At 38.5% G+C, this 21,645-nt stretch overlaps 1 protein-coding gene across 5 annotated transcripts in view; it reads right to left on the bottom strand.

Annotated features, from left to right (window-relative positions):
• Nucleotides 1–2,824: 2,824 nt before the first annotated feature.
• LOC125242546 overlaps nucleotides 2,825–21,645 on the bottom strand; it is a 181,460-nt gene continuing 162,639 nt past the window's right edge. For 3 of the 5 annotated variants that reach the window (XM_048151301.1, XM_048151300.1, XM_048151302.1), the window contains exons 2-5: nucleotides 14,304–14,537; nucleotides 7,825–8,121; nucleotides 7,490–7,609; nucleotides 2,825–7,267 (exon numbers count right to left, since the gene is read on the bottom strand). In XM_048151301.1, coding sequence (XP_048007258.1) covers nucleotides 3,083–7,267; nucleotides 7,490–7,609; nucleotides 7,825–8,121; nucleotides 14,304–14,501 — 4,800 coding nt within the window. In that variant the 5' untranslated portion in view covers nucleotides 14,502–14,537 and the 3' untranslated portion in view covers nucleotides 2,825–3,082. The remainder of the gene's footprint in view (nucleotides 7,268–7,489; nucleotides 7,610–7,824; nucleotides 8,122–14,303; nucleotides 14,538–21,645) is intronic. The other 2 variants (XM_048151299.1, XM_048151303.1) reach the window with 1 other exon arrangement.

Raw genomic sequence — 21,645 nt, 5'->3', positions numbered from 1 at the left:
GTAACTTGCCTAATGTTTCGTTGCGAAACGTTATTAATTTGCCCAAGAGTTGTTCGAGTAAGTGAAACATTTGAAAAATGACAAGTATGCCAAAAGTCTATATGGATTTTAATAACCTGCTTTACAATAATTCTACCAATTGAAAAGTTGCCATACAAAAAGTTGCTAAGCGTTAGTTGTTAAAATGAAACTTCGGCGAAATGTTGGTTGGCAAGGCAAATGAAACTCGGCCAAAAATAGTTCTGCGAAAAGGTAAAACACCCTATTTGTAAGACCCATATAAAATAAATGTACATGTACTTATTTTTTTATAAACTTTGACATTGTCTTAAAAACATTTTTGGAACTTTTGTTTTAGTGAAGGGTCTTACATATATGAAATCTAGACTTTTTTTTTCTTGCATTTTTATGCAAGAGCGATTTTAATTTGAAACTAATAACCAGTTTTGGTCCTAGAATAGTTCAACTTTGATGCTAAATATCACAGAATCAATGAGCTGTGAAGTAATTATGGGATACTAGTTTGCTTAAAGACGATGCTGTTAATATGATAGGCTTTAGATACTATTATAATAATCGATGGAATCAGGCGTTACTTTGCGGAAATCCATGTTAATCGTAAACTAGAACTTTCCTTTGCTAATCCGCGAATCGATAACGTGCAAGTCAATCAGTGCTAACCTGTTATAATTACAGGATCCTCCTGAGGATGCCTCGTAGAGAGGCGAAACACGTGTCGAGTTTTGTATTTTTGGTGGTGGGTTGTTATATTTATTTGCGTATTTATTTTTATTTTTGCGGTGGGAGGGTGGGAAAATTAATTGCATGTAAAAAATACGCAAGTAATTATAACAGGTTAGCACTGATTGACTTGCACGTTATCGATTCGCGGATTAGCAAAGGAAAGTTCTAGTTTACGATTACTATTATAATATTCATAATACCAATGGATTCAAATCGAAGCTCATCGGAGTAGAGAATCCCCTTAAGAAATGCCGTTATTTAATATATCGTGGAAAAAATACAAATGTTTGCAAGCAACGGTGGCTTTATATATTTGTAACTGTAATAATTTCATGTTAGAACGAAGTAATGAAATGTACAATGGAGGCCAAATAGAAATGACAGCGCGAGCGTAGCGAGCGCGAAATTTTTTTCATTATAAAAACGCCGCCCCTGGAGGTTCGACTCTAGTGTAAATTCGCCACTGGCAAGGACCCCAAAAATATAGTACTTTTACGTACTATATTTTTGTCATAATAGAATACAGTACGCTCGGCCAAAATATAGTACAATACTATATTATATAGTACGGTTGGCAACCCTACTATCCGATCCGATATCGGATGTCGGAAGGATTTCAATAGTAAAAATTAAAGATGACGGCTTAAATGTATGAGATATCGGTCCTACATCCGATATCGGATCGGATAATGTGAAAACGCACTAACGATGTAAGTATTATATTCTTTGCTAACTTAACGTAAATTTATTAGAATAATAAATGAAAAAAAAAATGCTCAAACAAGTTTAGGTTTTTTTTTAGTTTCGTCTTTTGAAATAACGAAATTTGCTTAACAGTCTATAATTTAAGTTATAATAATTGGCATATAAGATAAAACATATTGTAAACTAGCCATAATTATGATAAATGAATAAATATATTAATTATATTTGAGTACAAATGCGACAAAGAAAAGTATAATTTAAAATTCTACTAATAGCAATGTTTTTTTACCCGCGGTAACATTTTAGCAATTGGCTCTACAATGCCATCTATGGGAAAACTGTGGAACTCGATTGAAACATAATGGTAGTACTTTTGTCCAACGCGGTCGGATGCGCAAAGCTATCTCTAGAAATGTTAACAAAAACCGTTCGATGGCGCTGTAATCAATTTTCATGCCTGTTTAAGTAATGTACAACAGATGGCGCTATGATATACTTCCTATGATAGTCTACTATGACGACTCTTATAGACCAAGGACCATATTATAATACGGGACAGACAAAGCCCATAATACCAAAAAGCTTTTAGGCTTGAAACTAGATGGCGCTGTTCGCAGCCTGGAAGTGACATGCTTCTTTATTTAAATATCATGATATCACGTCAATACCTACACATTTTGAAAAAAAAAAATTGTAGGCATCATCAGTGTAGTTATGATAGTATTTAATAGGTGGCGCTAAAAATCCTGTATAAAATGATCCTTGGTCTACACACAAGGTCGAGTCTGATATTTTTCCTTCGTTATGGAAGTGCGTCTTCACATTATCCGATCCGATATCGGATGTCGGACCGATATCCCATACATTACTGGTGCCATCTTGGATTTTTTCCATTGAAATCTTTCCGACATCCGATATCGGATCGGATAATGTGAAAACGGCCTAACGTATAGCTGGTGACTGTATTCAAAGACCTATATAACTTCGAAGACTCTATTCTCTCTGCTGTATTGTACCTACTTGGTACCTACTGCCGGCGTATTGTGCTTCCAATTTTATCACTTATCCACGTGGATAAGACATCCTGTCACTCTCACACTGACATACTTGCCAAAGCGTGACGGATACTTTATCCACACAGATAAGTGATAAAATTGGAAGCATAATTCGCCGGACATAAAATTCTCGATCTCGATAAATAAGACCCTAAATAAAATAAAAAACTTATAAATTATTGTATTGTACGAGGATATCGAAATATTAATCAATTTCTGATTACATCGTTTTATTATCCTATAAATTACCTCAGTGAGTACTTATTAGTATTTCGTGAAATACTACGAGGGTAGGTTGGGAAATTAAAGTGCACTTTTAAGCTATGAAATTGTTTATTTTCATGAATTTTAATTTCATCGTAACAAAAATACATTTTTATATAGTTTAAAATTTCTATAATTAACATTGTAATCAAAATTAAGTAGCTCAGTTAATCTAAGTTAAAATTACGGATTTTATATTCTCGAGTGAGATCAGTCAATCTTATTTTAAAATATTCGTTGATAATTTACATTGTCTGATGACTTATTTAAATTAGATGAGTTGATTAAATTTATCTACAGGGTTAAGTATAATGCTATGAGCGGGGCTTGAACCTCGACATGTAAAAGTCGCAGTCAGGGCAGTACATGGCCGGAGAGTTTATAGATTTTTTACGACATAGGTTACACAGAGCCTTCTGTCCTGTAAGCCCTTGGTTCTCTCCATATCCATTCATCTGGGGAGGGATAGGAGATTCCGTACCACCTTTCGTGCCTGGTTCAAAGGATACAGATTTCTTCTGGATCTGCTTCGGTGGCGGAAGATGCTGGTAGGGATTGTACCCGCTTTGAGGGTATTGGAATTGCTGTTCCCCATTAACGGGAGTGTTGTCGTTCATTGGGTACATCCTCTGCTGCTGCGTGTTGGCGTAGTGCCTTACATCAGCGCCTCTGTTCTGGTTGCCGTCAGGGTAGTAGTTCTTTTGATATGCAGGGTTATAGTCTGCAGGTGTTTCTCCATGAGGCGGTGGGACGCGCTGGTAAGGCGACTGCGTATAATGGTTTGTATTTGTAATGTTTTGCGGATATCGACTAGAATAGTCAGAGTTCGCGTAGCTAGTCGGTGGGCTGTGGTAGCTCTGGTAAGCTGGCGAGTTGGTGGGCACGCTTTGGTAAGGTGAGTTTTGAGGGAACTGGCGGTTAGCGTTGTAGTTATTGGTAGGCAGCGGTGTGGTCGAGTGCTGCGGTAATCGGTGGTAGTACGCGTTGTTCGGTGGTTGATTTTGGTGCATTTGCGTCGGTGGGAAGGTGTTAGGAACGGTTCGTGGCAGTTGCTTGGTGGCATAAGCGGGGTTGTGGGTCGGCGTGAGTCTGTTCGCGGGGTTTTGACTAAAGTTCGGTGGGCTTGAGTTGCTGTTCGCGTAGACTGCAGGCGGCTGGGTGTATGGTATAGGGTTGGACGTGTTCTGAGGGTTGTTGGGCAGTGCTTGGTATATCTGGTTGTTGCCAGGGCTTTGATTCTGAGGAGGTTGCACCGGTGAGTTTGTGCGGTACACTCCTGTGCTCTTCTGAGTATTTAACTGTTGTTGAGGTCTGGTTTGTGCAACCTGATATTGAGGATAGCCATTTTGTACCCTGACGTAGTCGGCATGCGAGTTATCATTTGGTACAAAAGAGTTCTGGGAAAGAGAGGATATAGTTGATCGAGACGACTGACTGTCGAATGATTCTGTTCTCTGTAATGAAGGCTTTTCTGACTGTAGTGGCATCGTGGTCAATTCGGGCTTGTTCATGGCAGATTTCAACACACGTTCCAGGATTGGGTTAGGAATGTAGCTGTCATCCTCTTGGTCTTCAGCAGTAGCTACTAAAATGACCTGATCGCAGAAGGACACCGACTTCTTCTTCGGTTTAGTCCGGTCGTTGTAGATATTGTTGTTGTTGGTCTTCTGCTCACAATATTCGTCTTCCATCTGTTTTGGATCGATGGATGAAGATGAAGCACGTCGGTTATACATGCCGACGTTGGACTGGTTCGAACAGTTAATTACATCTCTATTGGCACTCATACCTACAAATCCTATATGAGATCTTTCTCCATCTGAAGAATTTTGTGCATTAGTCTCAAATCTAGATGCAATGTTTCGCACATTGTTGCTGTTAGATGAAACAGCTTCACTTGGGCTTGACAGCTGTCCCTCGAGTGATCCAGACCTTTTCAATTTCAATGCAGCCTGTTTAGCCTGTAACTCTTTAAGCCAAATATCAGCACTGCTGTTGTTGTTTGTCTCCATCTGGTTCATTTGCGATAGACATTCTTCGTTTCTTAGGATTTGACTTCTCTTTTCCTGCAACTGGGCCAACAAAGAACCTTTGGGAACTTCTCGCTCTTCGTCGGTTTGTGCCGTAATTACATTGTGGCTGGAGTTTTGAATGCAGCTCAACTCATCTTGCAGTGGTGTCAAATCTATAGGTGGAGGAGGAGGTGGGAATTCCTCGCTCGGTTGCCGAGAGTGATTAACCGAGTTCATCGGACTGGGGTAAGGCGGCAGGTCCATCATTTGGGGAGATCTGCGCATGGGAAAGGCGCAGTCGACAACATCAACGCCATTGTCAAACGCGTGGCTAAGATTTTGCATATGACTGCGAGATGGTTGAATTGGTTGCATGGTCTCTCTCTTGATAGGACTTTGTTCTTGGTGGATCATTGCCTTCGTAATGACAGTATGGAAGTTTTGAGACGGAGAGTCTTCAAGCCGATTATAATGAGGATTTCCGTCATAGTTTGATGGCAAGAATGGCAGCGATTGCGGCTCGTCCCCGTACTGTTCCGAGAAACCACCGTCTTCCGGGTCGTCGTGAGGGTAAGGATAATCTCCACGGCCCGCCATTGGCACTGGTGGTGGTGGCCTCGACTGTAAGTTGTGCTCTATCACTTCGGACTCGAACTTAGGCCCGCTAAGCTGAGAAGTGGTTCGCAGCGGGGGCGGCGGAGGCACTTTGGCCGCAGTTAGCATCTTGCCAGCACTGCCGTGGAAACTCTTTCTCATCAACTTACTCCTCTCGAGGTTGGGGTTCGTGCCGCTTGCTGCCGAATATTCTAAATGCCCTTCAGATAAGTATCCACTCAAATTCGATTTATCGTCAGTCTTCTTGCGTCCTACATCTCCATCATCAACGGACGAGACTCGTTTTTCTTTATTAGTTGGTTCATTGTTGCCATCGGCGCCCTCAGTTAGATCAGGCATTGACCGGTTTTTCCTTCGAATCAAACCACCCATCAATAATTTTCTGCGAATCTTATGTTGTTTCTTATTCGCTTTCTTATCTTCTACTGGCTCTTCTTTCTTTTCAATTGCCACTGTTATTTCCTTTCTCGCACGTCCTCGATCTTCGCTTCTTGACCGCTTTTCCCTAACTTTTTCTTCGTCCCTTGACTTATGTCTCGGTGGGCGTTCTCGAGGATTGTTATCCAAGTCGTCGTCTATGCATTTGGGCGACTTCTTTGATGATCCTTTTTTCTTAGGCAAGGTAGCGTAAATTTCGATCGGCGTAGTAGTGCTTTCTAGCCCTCCCTTGGTGTTTCGAATAGGAGCGGCTTGTGGAACTTCCGTAACTCTGGTCATTCCAGCCATTCGTCGTTGAAGACTTCGGGCGCGCATAACACAAGTGTTGTGCTTCATTCGAGCAAATGTCATAGTATGAGGGTTGTTGTACGGAGCATCCATTGCAGCTCTGGCTTTAGATGCCGCCGCATCGCACAAAACGAGAGCGGTTTCGTAATCAGCCGAGTCTTCGGCATGTCGAGATTTCTCGAGCAGCCTGTCAGCTTCTAAGCATAGAGCCTCGCAGTCTCCTCGCGTCGTCAGTTCAGGAATCTGAGCCAACTGCAGGTTGTGTCGCAGGCCTTGTTGGAGGGGTAAGCTGTCAGTTGATGACAATGAGTAGGAATCGTAGCCAGCGTCACAGGAGCCGCCACTAGATAGTTCTCCTTTGCGAGTAGGGCTGCTCGGCACGCTGCCAGGGCCACGGCCTCTAGTATACATGTAGGGACTCTCAACAGTAGACGAGGAGGCAGACGAAGCGCTGTTGCGGTCGCCGCTCCAGTTGCCCGAGTCTCGTCGCGCTCGCGGGCGGTCTTGTGTATCAGAAGCCGATCCAGTACTCAGACTTCTAGCTAACTGAGCTCTTCGGTTCGCTTGGACTTCGAGCATATTTTCCACAGCTTTTCGACTAACATAGTCGGATTCGTTGTCTGGGCCTGGTGTCACGGCTCGTCGCGCAAAGCCGGCGCTGTTTCTTTCAGGGGCCGGGGTCACTGCACGGCGAGGTTCAGGGGCGGGGAATGGCACTACATCTTTAGGAGCATGGCGGGTGTCACACGGCGTTCCATCTACAGCAGCATACAGGAGAAGTAGGGGTTGGAATCGACCTCTCCGGCATTTATCGACCACGTGCGACCATTCCGGTCCGACTTCTTTGACGTCAGCGTCGTCGAAGTATATCCATAGTCGCAATTTGCTATGGAAGAAGAAGGTGGAGTAATGCTTCCCATAATAGGTGACGAGGCCTACGAGGCGATGCGTGGCCCGGGCTGCCCAGGCGCGGTCGACGCATGCGTGGAAGGCGTCGGTGGGGCGGAGCTCCGTGCCTAACGCGGCGTATACAGCTGCGACGTGGTCGGCGTTAGGCCGTTCAGAGTCCCAGACCATTCCGATGGAGACTACTTCGGGTCGATTCATCAGAGTTCGGCAGATTTGAATCTTTGCTCCACAGGCATTCTGGAAATAAAATAATAACGTAATTAGTACTCTTGAAACACAATCTGAAATGTTGCAGATAATAATCTAATATACGTACTACTGTAATTCTTCTAGAGTAAGTTTGTATGAAAGGTAACCGCATGAGACAGCTCGAAGTGTTCTAGTAACACAGCCAAGAAAGGCTGCTTTATGTAAAGTTTCTGCACAAAGAATAGCTGGTAACATAGTTTCTAAACTTACCGGGCAATCTCTGATGTCGCCCATGCCGCCGGCCTTTCGCAGCAGCAAGCCGAAGCTATCGCCGTGTTCTCCGAGCGCCGCCTGCGCAGTCAGCGCTGTCGCTGACACGTAGTGAACCATCTGTGAAGAAATGAATTCGAATTTTAGTTGATTTTATGGTTGTATTGGGGATATGATTTGAAGGAGCGCATTTGGTTGGGTCATAAAGAACAAAATTTTTGTTATCCTTTCCAAATATTGGAATTATAGCTTATCTATCATCATTTCTATCTCCAGTTCTTGAATCATTGGATTGTAATATACACCTACTATGATATTTAGAACTTGATAGTCACCTGAGTAAATGGCAGTGGTTCCGACGTAGCCTGGCACGCTCCGCACACCGACTGTTCCACCAGCATCATCGCAAATTTCCGATGCGGAACACAGTGCGGCGCTCTGCATGCATCATCATCCCTCCTGTCTCCCGCTGCTACGTGAGCGTGGACCCTCAGGAGAAGGTGCTCGAAGCATTCGCTGGCGTCAGCCATGCAGCCGAGCTGGAAGCGGGCGCCGCCGCCGCCGAGTGCGCGGCGGAGGCTGTCGGCCGCTGGCGTGCGCTCGGCAGACCATTGCAGTTGAGCGAAGAGTTCCTGTAACAAGAAGAGAGTTGTGTTAAAGATTTGGAACTGATGGAATATGTAGAATAAGAATTGCAGGCGTATAGTCGTTTTGCTTGGAATATTGTCCAAAGTTGTTCATGATACCTACGCTACGTCTGAAAAAAAATGTAAAAGCTTTAGAATCCTTGAACAAATGCTTTGCTCCTTGTAGTTTTCGCTTTTTTAAACCTCAAGATTATGCTTATAGCTCAAAGGCAAAGAATGAAAGACGCATCACGTGTAGATTACACATGAAGGTTATTTATTTCTGAGTTTTCAATTCGATATACAGATCTAATCTAAAATCCTTGTTCCTAAAGCCCGTAGGACGATTGTAACACAAGGTTTTTCCTTGTCTCTTCTAATTAGCGGTCTATCAGGTTTTTTGAGCTGCAGAACAGGTTCCGAAGCAGTCAATTCGCAAAAAAATATGCAAATCGGGACGTCAAACAGTAAAATCCTTTTATACCCATACTGGTACCGGAAATGTGTTAATATTGACTCTGCTAAACGCTTACGTGCGTAAAAAACGTCGAGGTCTGTAACTGGCCCTCCATAAAGAAAGTCTTGACCGGATCGGCGCGTAATCAAAAAGGAGCTTTAAGAATCTAAGTAAAGGGTTGTGTCTCGTTTGGTTTGTGAGATAAGGCTGGTCGAAAACCGGTACGTCACGAATACGAGAAGGCAACTACAACTTTACCATAAGTTGATAAAAGGACTTATGTGCCGTAACCTTCTGAGCATCATATGTTGTTCTGGGCCCCAATGGGTGAAGGTATAGGTCACAAATACGCCGTGACCCCGAGATGATGTTTTGATGTACAAACTTGCCTTGTTTTAACACTTTTAGCGGTTTTATTTTAGGTTAGGCGCTTTCGAATCAGTCTCTATCAACTTTTCAAAGGTCAAATTAATCGAGAGATAAGACTTTGATTAACCACATGATCATTGAATATTTTCATTTAGGTAAAATGAAAGGAGCTTATTATAAGTACCAAACTACTTATTATCACAATAAACTGCTTAAGAGACAGTGGAATAAATAGCAATTGGAGAGTCCAGCCAGAGTAGTTAAGTACCTTATTAGTACACGATGACTCACACAGATTAAATTGATCCGGGTAGGGACTAAAGGCTTTCGACGCATCATTTTCTACGACTATGCCCATATTAATAACGCAATCCAGTCTATAGAAGACTGACATGTCTGACACCTCGTCCCAGACTCCCACCTTCACAGAAAATTGCATGAAGAAATCATGATGGTTAATATTATTTAAGCCGGTTTTATCATACTTGCCTACTTATAGATAGGTAGTTGATAGCCGGTTTTAATTTACCTACTAAGGGCCACTTGCACCAACGAAAATGGAGGGTCAACCCACCATTTTATATGAAATTTGACAGATGACAGCCCACTAACCCTGAGTCAAGTGGTTGGTGCAAGTGGGCCTTAAAGGTACTTGACTAGGTACAGTACAAACATTTCGTACGCTCTGGCGCTTTTGGACAATAGTCGCACGTGTTCAACGCTTGTTGTACTGGCTGGCTACTCGAATGACAGTTAACTTTATGTACTTAGCTTAAGTAGATTTTTTGGCCGCTTGTCTTTTTCTCTGCGGTGAGATATTAGCACAACTTAAAATAGATAAAGTAAGAGAATCAATATTTTGCTTCTCACAAAAGATATTGAGACCACAAGATCTAGAGCTAAAGTTGAGGAGCTGTAGACGCAACAGGGATATATATGTTATGTTGTGAGGTATCTTATTACGTAAGGAAATTCAAATAAACTTGGATAAAGGATCTCTACTAGATAGCAGTGGCGGGGCGTGAAAATTTTCGTTGGTAAAGCCGGAGGGGTTTTTGGAATCTGCTTTGTATGGACTTCTACAGATACTAGAGAATTTTAGGGAACCCGTTGGGAATCGAGTTGTTTTGACGCTCCGTCACTGCTAGATAGCAAATTGACAAGAAGAGACAAATATTTAACTCAGCCAGATTTTCTTTCAACTAGATTGTTACAAACACGACTACAAAACCTTCGACTCCCTTCGACTACCTTGTCTCGATAATACATATGAAACTACAAAGATACACCCTTACAGGGATCGGAAAGACAGATCTTATATCATAACACGAACATAAGCCGCATAAGGTGCATAAGGCTTACAAGATGGCTACGATCTTCCGCCGGATGAGCTCGCAGCTTGCGCCGTGTCTTCCGCTGTACAACTGATATGAAATAAACTTTATCTTCATGAGATAATGTTTGCGAAGAGTCAGTTACTTGTGCCAACGATTAGGAACAGGAAGAAAACAGGAACACCGGTGCAAAAACAAGTTGAGAGTAAAAATAAAGAGTAAATTAACGTAATTGGTTAAAAAAAGGTTTATACTTTGACTTTTAACGGTAGTTAAAAGTCAAAATAAAGGATAAATAACGTAATTAGGTTAGGCCTTATGGTTTCAGTTACGTTTAATATGCGGAAGCACCTGAAAATACGTGGGATACTTGTTAATTCTACAATAGTGCCCTATATAATAGCCGTATAATTGACCCTATTAGCTAGCAATTATCTTTTTGTGGCCATTTACACGTTCTCTTGTCGAGGGATGTTTTTACTGTTTGATATAATTTTCGCATTTTAACACATCAATAACGAAACACAAAGGTACTTAGGTAGTGAAGTCCTTGTTGCATTTTTTTGTTTATGAATTGAATTATTTCTTAGTCATCCAAGTAAAATAACTACGGGCAAGTAAGAGATCAAATATATTTATTTCAATGAGGTCAGTTTGACCGTATACTCTACTAAAGCAGACACACTTGTTTGCCATCAATTAAAGACTATCACGCGAATCGCAAGCTCTCTCACTATTGTTTTAAAACATATCTGAAAATTTATTTCCAAAGCTCGTATAAAATTTGTTAAATTTTAAGAAAAGGCTTTAATCCATGATGTTAAAGTTGAAATTGAAATAAAAGCGCCGAAGCTTCATACGATTCTAATCAAGATATCAATCGAATACGTTGTTTGAAATAAATGCCTTTTTTCAACTGTACTGTTTTCAATTTTATTGCAAAGAAGATAAAAGTAAAATTTAAATGATGCTTTTTGATTTAGTTATCTGTGGTACGAATTTGATTGCAGCATATTGGATTTGTGTTAGATAAAAGTTAGTTTCGAGCAATGAAAATAATTCTAATTGGTTTAGATTGTTTAATGACTTTACATAACGATAATAAACAATAGTTATTTGTTATACAAGGGTGCAAAGTTGTATTTTAACGCCGAGTGTGGAATTTAAAAACGAGCAAGTGAAAGGATTCTATAGTTGAACCACGAGCGAAGCGAGTGGTTTGAGAATAGAATCCTGAACTTACGAGTACATTTGCAAAATACATTTGCACCCGAGTGTAACACAAAACTTTTCCTCTCACTATAAATCGTGAATGTTTGAATCAGTGTAATACCTGTACCCTTAAGATCTCGATATGAAGAGTTGTAAGTATGAACCCGGAAGTGATGCATCAAACATAACATTTGTGGGGCAATTCTGCATTGTTGTGTGGGAAGATCACATGCGTGCGACCTGCCTTGCGGTTTCACGGGATAGTCTAGACATAGGCTTGATATGGCAGTTGTCTGTTCAGAGTAAGAGATTATCACGTTGAGTCAAGACTGGCTAAAAGTACACTTGAGAGCTTGAGAAATAATTTTTCTAACTTGATATGGCACTGGTCCCACCACGAGCTAGTAAGCTATGAGCTATCGGCTATAAAAACGAATACAAGATAAGTACTTCCGTGGAAATAAAAGAGACACGGCGATGTTTATAGTTACTCGCCCAGTGGTGAGCTATCAAAATCAAAGTGTCTCTTTTATTTGCACGGGGGTGCTCATCTTTTGTTCGTGCCAATAGCCAATAGCTCATAGCTTACTATCTCGCGGTGGGACCAGTGCCTATAGCAGATAATTATCTAAGGAAAAGGTGATTATGTTGACAGGTTTATAATAAACTCGAGAGCTAGGGCGTACTTGTTTTGTTTACTTAAACAGGCTGGTCAAAAGCGAGGGGTTTTTAAAGATTTTGGGAAACCTAGTGAGATTCGGCTTGATACAGATTGGACAATAAATTTAACCGAAATGTAGGTACACCATTTAGCACTTTCGCAAAATCAAGTACTTAAACATTAACTAAGTAGTTGTAAAATGCAACAAGGTTTTAAAAACAAGACGCATCAAGCACGTAATTCTATCTCTTATAGACAATAACAAAATGCTTATTCAGGTCTTTAGCGAACGTTATATATACTTCGCAATTAATATCCAACGCGACTCAAAGCACAGAAGCTCATCAATACCACAAAAGCTTAGCACAATCATGAATATAAATAACACACATTCATCGTCACAAATTTCCTTTAGAAACAATACACTATAGAATATACCACCAACTTACCAGCATAACCTTACCACCCTTTACCTTCTTATCACTTTAAATGTAAGGTTTATTTTGTCCTGTGTGGTGTGGTAGATAAATTGGTAGAAGGCTTTGCCCCGGCGCATACTAAGTCACGTCTTTCGTTAGTATTCTCGACAAATTGCCTTTAGAGGACACAATGGCCGTAAGGGAGGTCGGCTACTCGCCGTACATTACAAGTACTGCATGTATTACATATGTAGTACTGGGAACACTTGATTTTTTACATTGTAATGCATAATAGTTATATTGGGTACAATATAATGTGAATGATTATTTACTACAAACGGGCAAACGGGATAGCTGACAGACGACAAAAAATAGTACAAGTATGTCAGTTTCTGCATACAATAGGAGAGCATTATCTCCTAAAAATTTGAATACTTTCAATTGAATCAGGATAAAGTAAAGTGAAGTACAACGAACACACAATTATTTTTGAAATTAATTCAAAATTGTAGCTAAATTCAAATTGTTTAATCTTGTCTCAACGATCGTTCAATAGTCAATTAGAAGTTACATTTGAATAATAAATTAATATATAATTCCCTACGTATCCCTAGAGATTGTCAAGTAGGCAAGAAGCATGTTACTTTGAATAACGGACGAACGACGGGCGGCGTTCGTTGATGTCTTTTGCATAAGAAACGAGCGCTCAGCTAAGCGCTGGTCTGTTAGTTAACAGTTTTTTCTATATTATAACGAGTAACGACAGTATTGGTTTTAATTTTGATTATATTTACTGTTATATAAGGTATGGTGCATACCTATCCGTATTATACTTGTAGGTAATTAAGTAATCGATAGTCTGTACTCAGCTAAAACAATTAAAAAGTCTACTACGAGTAGTATGTATATGTATTGAATTTTAGTATATTTATTAAATTAAATTAATATCTATATCAATATAACTTGACCAATTAATTAATACAGCGATTTTCTAAAACAACATACTGTTAAAATTCCTAAATCAATCATTGATATTGACTTATGTAATGTATAACCTAAATTAAGTTATATATTGTGTGCCCTTACAGGGTGTCATGAACTGGAATCAAATGTAAACTAACATCTTATTATGTACATGACAATGCAATATTAAATAAATGACTAAATGACTAAATGAATGAGCTTTGCAAAAAGTAGCTGCCATATTCTAGCTGGATGCTTTTTTGTTATGAGAAAGACATGACTAAAATTCTTTTCCCCTCACTAGCTCGGAAACACGTGTTTTGTCCTTTAATACCAGCGGGTAAAAACGCATTTTATCCACTAGTGGGTAAAGTAATTTGACCTTGAATATAATCAAATTAACTGCTTTAAAATTGATAAAAGTAGGTGAATCTACTAAAAAAGATGATTTACCACCTGTGGAACTACTGGAAGCAGTGATAAACGCATTTTTTTGCGTTGTAGTTTCCTCGCTATAGTGAGGCGAAAAGTTTTGTGTTACACTCGGGTGCAAATGTATTTTACTTCTCGTGTGTTGAAAAACTCGCAAGTTCAGGATTCTATTCTCGAACCACTCGCTTCGCTCGTGGTTCAACTATAGAATCCTTTCACTTGCTCGTTTTTCAATTCCACACTCGGCGTTAAAATACAACTTTGCCCCCTTGTATAACAAATAACTATTAAAGGTGAATCATTCCCTTCCCTTAGCATCTAACTTAAGTAATTAAACTTACTCTAAAAAGCGCAATAGTCGTCTGACTCAGCGGCGCTCGCTCCGGCGAATCCCTCCTCTTAGTCCTGGGCAAGGTACTGTGCCTCACCGGCATCGAACCCACGACCACCATGTCTTTAGGCGGCAGCAGTTCCCGATCCTTTAGCACGTCGATCTTCGCCTTCCCCTCCTCTTTGCGTTTGTATCTGAACTTTATCATCTTCTCATTGTCATTCTGAGTTCATCGCGAACAATGCTATGTTTAATATTTTTATTATGTTGGCGATAAGAACACGGACCACGTTCGATACGTTTATATTCAAATGAGGACGTTTAACTATGCTAGTTTTATTGCTATATGCGTATGAGTGATTTTTTTCCTTTAAACACTTAGACACTTGGGATTTACGTTTTAACACTCAAGATACGCGTTGCTAAGATTTATACTATAGAAGTATACGCTCTTCAGTTAAGTCCTCATATACACTCCTTCAAAGTTTAAGAAAATTAAACCGTTTTAAGGGACGGGACGAACATTTGGCGCGAAACACATTTTGTTTAGTAACAGGTGGTAAAAAAGGTCAACACCACGTATCTACTGAGGTCAGTTACCTAATACTTAACAGTCACTTTCATTACCTATAGTACACATAACTATGTATTTTAGTACACATAATCACACACTGTAAGCAATCCTTTATAAAATAAAATTCTATTTTCTGAAACGCACATCACAAGGCTTTAAAACAGACTGGCGGGCTCCCCGACTCAAGCTACCTTCCAGGTAAACTTTTTTTCGAAGCCTATTGTTAACTTACTCACGTGTATTCTGTCTCGCTCGCACTAGTGTTACTTTATAACGCTATCTCTGTTTTTTACGGCTATTCGGAGCTTTGTTTATATTTGTAAGGCGATAAGTTGGGCGTTAAGTTGGGTTGTTTTACTTGTACTTGTTTGCACGCCACGTGCACAACCTGCGGTGCACGTGTGCGTGTTGATATTTGATTGTCTTACACGTTATAGAATTGTCAAATTAGTGTTTTTTAGAAATTATAAAATTATGTATTGTTAAAATGGCTAAAATATGGTATTCCTCTTGCTAATCCATCTAGTAACTAAAAAGGTCTATAGGTACATTAGGTACTAATGTGAATCATGTGCGGTATGTATCTGAATATTATATAACCTAACCACAAAATTAAAATTTTGAAAAAACCCCCGACTGCGACATAGTAAGGTAAAATACCCCATAATGGACGGTGATGCCATTATGGACAAAAAAACACAAATCCTTAAAAAAAAGTATCTAAAATAAGTTTCTAAAAACTGACCGCTATGTACCATAAACTAGAGTTGTAGAACTGTTTAATTTTGAAGTTTCAATTAATTCGGTTATTTCTGAAGGATTTGGAGACAAGATAAAATTCACCAGTTTACTGAAAAAAATATCAAGACGAATTCTTAGTAATGATGCTAAGAGAGATGAGTTCATGTATAAAATAATAAAAAAATAACGCACGGTGTAATCTTGAATGCGTTTTACTTACTGCATTAAGCATGAGATAAGGTATAAAACATACTAGTTTGTTGCTCCAAAAATATAAAGAAATGACGTTATTTTGCGAGTGTCCATTACTGGACCCGAAAAACTGCCTACCTCCTATGATGGACAAGGAACAATTTACAAAACCAAAATTTACAAGAAACAATCCTATGTTAAAATAACCCAAACTAATTGTATTTATGGTGTATAAAATTGACTCATTGCGTATCAGTTGGCTTTAAAAGTAAAATTTTAAACTTATTTCACTGTCCATAATGGGGGATCCATTACTGGAGAACTGCCGTCCATAATTGGAGAAAAAACACCTAGTTTTAATTTGTTAACTATGAAGAAACCAATAGGAGTATCTATTCTGCAATACGCTTGAAATGTAGAAGAAGGATAGGACATTCAAGATTTAACACGCTTGGCGGTAGAATTTTTACATTTATCAGTGAAATATCAAAAACAGGCGAATTTTTTTCTTAAACTGTCCATGATTGGGTCCGTCACCTTAGACCGATTTTCATGAAACATGGCTAAGAACACTCCCGGCTAACTCAGCTTTCAGACAAAAAAAAACTAAATCTAAATCGGTTCATCCGTTCGGGAGCTACGATGCCACAGACAGACAGACAAACAGACAGACAGACAGACAGACAGACAGACAGACAGATAGACAGACTATAATTTCCTAAGTATGTATACTTATAGTAAAAGGTTCTACATTTTTTTTACAATTGCCACAAGTCCCTTTAGAAATCCTTAGACTATGGTAAAATGATTCACGGGATGTCTAAAAATATAGCTTTGTTCTTTTATGACGAAATCAGATGTTTTATATGCTTTTTCTACTCCCGTACTGTTATTCGTGAGTTACAAGGTCGTGCATAGAACTTAAAAACCCTACATAAAAGATGTCAGGACAAGTCTATCTAGTCTATACCCTGAAAACATTTAGTAGAAGTAGCACGATATAGCTGTTACAGTTCAGTAAATACATTGCTACCAACTTAACAAATCAATTCGCAGAGTCGAGATTCCTTCGTTTTCTGCTGCGTTCATTGGCGACGCGTCGAATCGCATTCAAATGTATGAGAACTCGATTCAACTCGGCTCGATTCGTCTTAGTGGCCAGGCTTCAAAGAACCATACCATAGACAGTTTTATTTTCATGTTTGCACTCAAACTGAATATTCAAAATGGTAGGCGGTCCACTAGATAACTAAGATGACTGAAAGTAGGTATTTGTTGATTTATAATTTTCTTTCAAAATAAGTGCTTGGTCGTAGAAAAAGTATTGTATGCAACGGTGTTTAACTGAGTCAAAAAATGCTCGTGGCGTCTTTATTAACAATTTTCGGCTTCGCCTCAAATTGTTACCCACGCCACTCACCTTTTTTGACCTCTTTTAACCACCAGTTGCATAAAATACTATTGCAGATATAAAATCATAATATTCATAATAATATTATATGTTATGACTCTACATCTACAAAGTTACAATTTTATGTGCCCATTCACTGTTGATGTTAGTGCTTTTCATTATTTCCTACCTTGCATTATAGCTATAAAATGTATCAGGTGTCATTTCAATAGGTGTTTATTATACAGTTCTCCAATGACATAAACAGATAACAAACTTGCAAACATATTTCTGCTGACTTTTGTATGAATCGTTATAGTCCTTGCGAAAAACAGTAGACTAGACTGTAGGTATAAGTTCTTATATTCCACTACCCATTTCTTTCCGCACATACTATAAGGGTCAGTTGCATCAAGCACAGTTAACAGACAATATCAATGTCACGCAGCAGAAGTCTATGGAAATTCCCATATAAAAAAATATGCTAACGCTAAATTCGATAACAGACGTCTTGGTACAACTGGCCCTTAGTAAAATGTGTCATAAAATACAACAAAGTAAATGAACTACGTGCACAAAGTACTAAAGAATTTGTTACTACAAAAATAACAAAACTCTCAAGATGCATTGTGATTTTATTAGCCCTCTCTGTATGACTCACTCTCCACACATCCAAAGAATGTCCGGAGGGATGAATGTGTAAACATTTTTGACAACTCAGTCCTTTAACTGTACAAAAACAATACTAAAACAACAAATATTTATTTATTTGAACTTTGTCGCACAAAAACAATCTTAACGGAATTAATGACAGTCAACCTTAAGGCCAACATAGTGGTAGAGAACGCCTTTTAGCATTATGTCCGCTATTTCTGGATTTAGTTTAAATACCTAAGTATAATAAACTAATGGCACTATAAGACGCTACAAAATAATTCTTCAAGTCGTCATTATCACAGTCAAATCACGATGGTCTTAAGTGCCATACATACCTACTTTATAGAAATTTTCGCATTAAGAAAAATTCCAAAAAGTGAATCGACTAATAATAATCTAATCATATAATCGGGACACAAAATTCAATTGAATCGATTGAAAATTGCGACCCGTAGAGGAGGACATTATACAAAAAGCAAATCGAGTCCGTTCAAAAAGGCATGCATCAGTCGTGTGATCGTATTTATTTTATGAATTGACTTTCACGTTGAGTCATAAGTGTGTCAAATCGTACGATGACCAGTTTTCTTTTCGGACGTGTGATACTTTTTGACTTTTGTCATAATTACTTGAATTTTTAGTTAGATAATGCTTTAGGCCACTATTACAATACGTCTAGTCAACTCTATTGTCACGCCTGCAAAAGAGTCTTTAAGACCAAGTTCGGTCTGGCTAGCCACATAAGAGCCCATAACAGGCAAAATGATTCATAATTTGCTGAGGTCGCCGTATCTATATGGCCTCTAAAAATAAAGTAAATAATTATTGTTGCTATTAGCTTCAAACCACCAAAATGTTTTAATTATTTTTCTTCTCAATAACTTCCACGAAGTAATATAGAGGCAACGTGATGTCATATTCTATAAGTGTTACAACACTAAATTGCTTATTCATTTATAAACTCAAGTTGTTAAGTCACAAAGAATCAAACTTTAACCTAAAAGGTAAGGTGGATGTACCACTGCTCGACAGGTTAAGGGAAAATATTTATGTGTTTCGTGATATTACGATAATTTACCCATCTATACAAAACATATCCATCTTTTTTGGGAGATGTGACCTTTAACTTTGTTAAATGCAATTAGTTTCATACAGTGATAATATAAAAAAATCTCAAAATTAAATAAAACATAAGTCAATACGCTTGTCCGAATAACTGACAGGTGCTTTTGCTGGCAGTCCTAATAGATGACATCTAAGTATGATTCAGGAAAAACAGTAAAAAACAAGTGTTTTGGGTTAAAATTTACTACAAAATTAAATAATTTAATAAAAAAAAAACGTATTCTGTTGATAACATTTACTTTTTACGTGTTCATTTATGTAATAAAATATGTAATTTACATTTATGTAATTTCTTTGCTGCCGAGGCGATGGACGAACCCCTTAACACATCTTCTATGGCCTTTTCTAAGTCTTCTTGAGAATATCTCTTCCACTGACCTTTATCAGGCGGCATTTCTGAAAATATACCCAAAGTTTTGTGAAAAATGACATGTCAAGCACTACCCAAAGAAATTATACAGATTTCACTACATTTAACGAGAAAACATATCAATAAAACCGTAAAAGATATACAAAAAACTGTCTATGTGCATGTAATTTGTTTTTTTCAGTAAAGTTAATGTGACTTACAGAAAAATATGCTGATAATATGAAACTGTAAACGATTCGTTTTGGCTACTTTAATCGTGATATCCTGAAAAAACGGCTCGACAAACATTGGGACTTGGAAAATAACGTAACAGTCCCAATAAATGCCAGCCGTGTCGAGTTTTAGACTTGCGACGGTTTTCAGTCCTAATAAATGACACGCTTGTTTATCACAGTAACAATGAACGAAATCGACATTTAATTACTTAAATATCTTCCCGCACATTCTAGCACCAACACAATTATAGAATATGTTCACAACTTACCGTGAAAGTATTTCAAATAAGTCAGCAAATACGAGCAAAGCTTTACCAAATCGCTAACAAAATTGAGAGATTGATTGCTCATGACAATGTCATCACATATATTATTCATTAATTGAAAAAAGTTTCTATATTTTATAATATGGCGTATGAAATGTGAAGGCTACAAACATTTCTCATCTAATAAATCTAATTGCGATGAATGTAACGGTAATCTTATCTTATTAATCGCTATTTAAACCATGGGTGACGAGTACTAGTACCGCGTCGAGCACTAGTACATCCACCTTATATGTAGTTAACTAATAACAAATAATCTGCGACTAATAAGTTACGTCCGCCGTAATAAAAATGGCGTCACTAACTAGCGGTTTAGTCATCATTGTCATCAATGATTTTAGTAGCCCGATCGAGATCCTTTAGGCCAGCCTCTCGGGCTATTCTTGGAAACACGCGTGGTAAAAAGCCCACAACCTTATAAGGAAAATGGTTGAAGCAGCCCACACATAATGTGAACATTCTTCTGCTTCCGCTGGCTAATCGAAAATTTATTTTTATTGGGACTTTATTCAAATTATTTAGCAAAGACCGAGTAAAGTAGCTCTTAGACTTAGAAAAAGGGATCTTATGTTGGACGTCAACACTCATTTTGGATCATCGCGAGAGTAGTTACTACTCGTACTACTGGTTAAAATTATTTATGGCAATGTGTTATTTACATTGAATGAGATAATCACTTCCTTACTGGCTTCAATAACAATTCTATAGTCAGCAACATAACGAATGTTTGTGTGTATTTTATTTTATCTTATATCGTGGCCTTAACCTACCTAAAATAATTTCGACAGTCTTCAACCAAAATCACGAGTGATTCTCCAAAACAAGAATTACAAAATATCACCTAAAACAAATGATAAGCATTTCAAAATTTCAGTTGTTGTAACTTTGATTTATGTTTTTAGAATAGTTTTGTATAATGTATATGTAAATTAAAATCTAAAAGAGACATCGATATCTTCACCACCGCTTTTTAGGGTTCCGTAGCCAAAATGGCAAAAACGGAACCCTTATAGTTTCGTCATGTCCGTCTGTCCGTCTGTCCGTCTGTCCGTCTGTCCGTCTGTCCGTCTGTCCGTCTGTCACAGCCGATTTACTCGGAAACTATAAGTACTACAGTGATGAAATTTGATGGGAATATGTGTTGTATGAACCGCTACAAAATTATGACACTAAATAGTAAAAAAAAGAATTGGGGGTGGGGCCCCCCATACATGTAACTGAGGGATGAAAATTTTTTTTTCGATGTACATACCCGTGTGGGGAATCAATGGAAAGGTCTTTTAAAATTATATAAAGTTTTCTAAAAAACATTTTTCTTAAAGTGAACGGTTTTTGAGATATCAGCTCTCAAAGTCGTAAAAAGTATGTCCCCCCCCCTCTATTTTTATAACTACGGGGTATAAAATTCTAAAAAAAATAGAGGTGATGCATGCTAATTAACTCTTTCAACGATTTTTGGTTTGATCAAAGTATCTCTTATAGTTTTTGAGATAGGTTGATTTAACTGTAATTTTTATTTGCTGCTACGGAACCCTTTGTGCGCGAGCCCGACTCGCACTTGGCCGGTTTTTTTCATTAAAAATATAGCTGTAATTGCAGCATTTTAATTGATTATATCTCCAAATTAAAAAAAAAAAATTGTGTACGATCCATATTGTATTCAGATGTAGTGCGAAAAGGGTTTCCTTCGTATTTTTCCGGAAACGTTCGTATTTGTCATGATAGTTCAGTCAATGTCAGTACATCTTGTACTGAGACTGAC

This window comes from Leguminivora glycinivorella, chromosome 3, assembly GCF_023078275.1.
Source record: "Leguminivora glycinivorella isolate SPB_JAAS2020 chromosome 3, LegGlyc_1.1, whole genome shotgun sequence".
NCBI lineage: Eukaryota > Metazoa > Arthropoda > Insecta > Lepidoptera > Tortricidae > Leguminivora > Leguminivora glycinivorella.
This window is presented reverse-complemented; position numbering and strand designations above follow the sequence as displayed.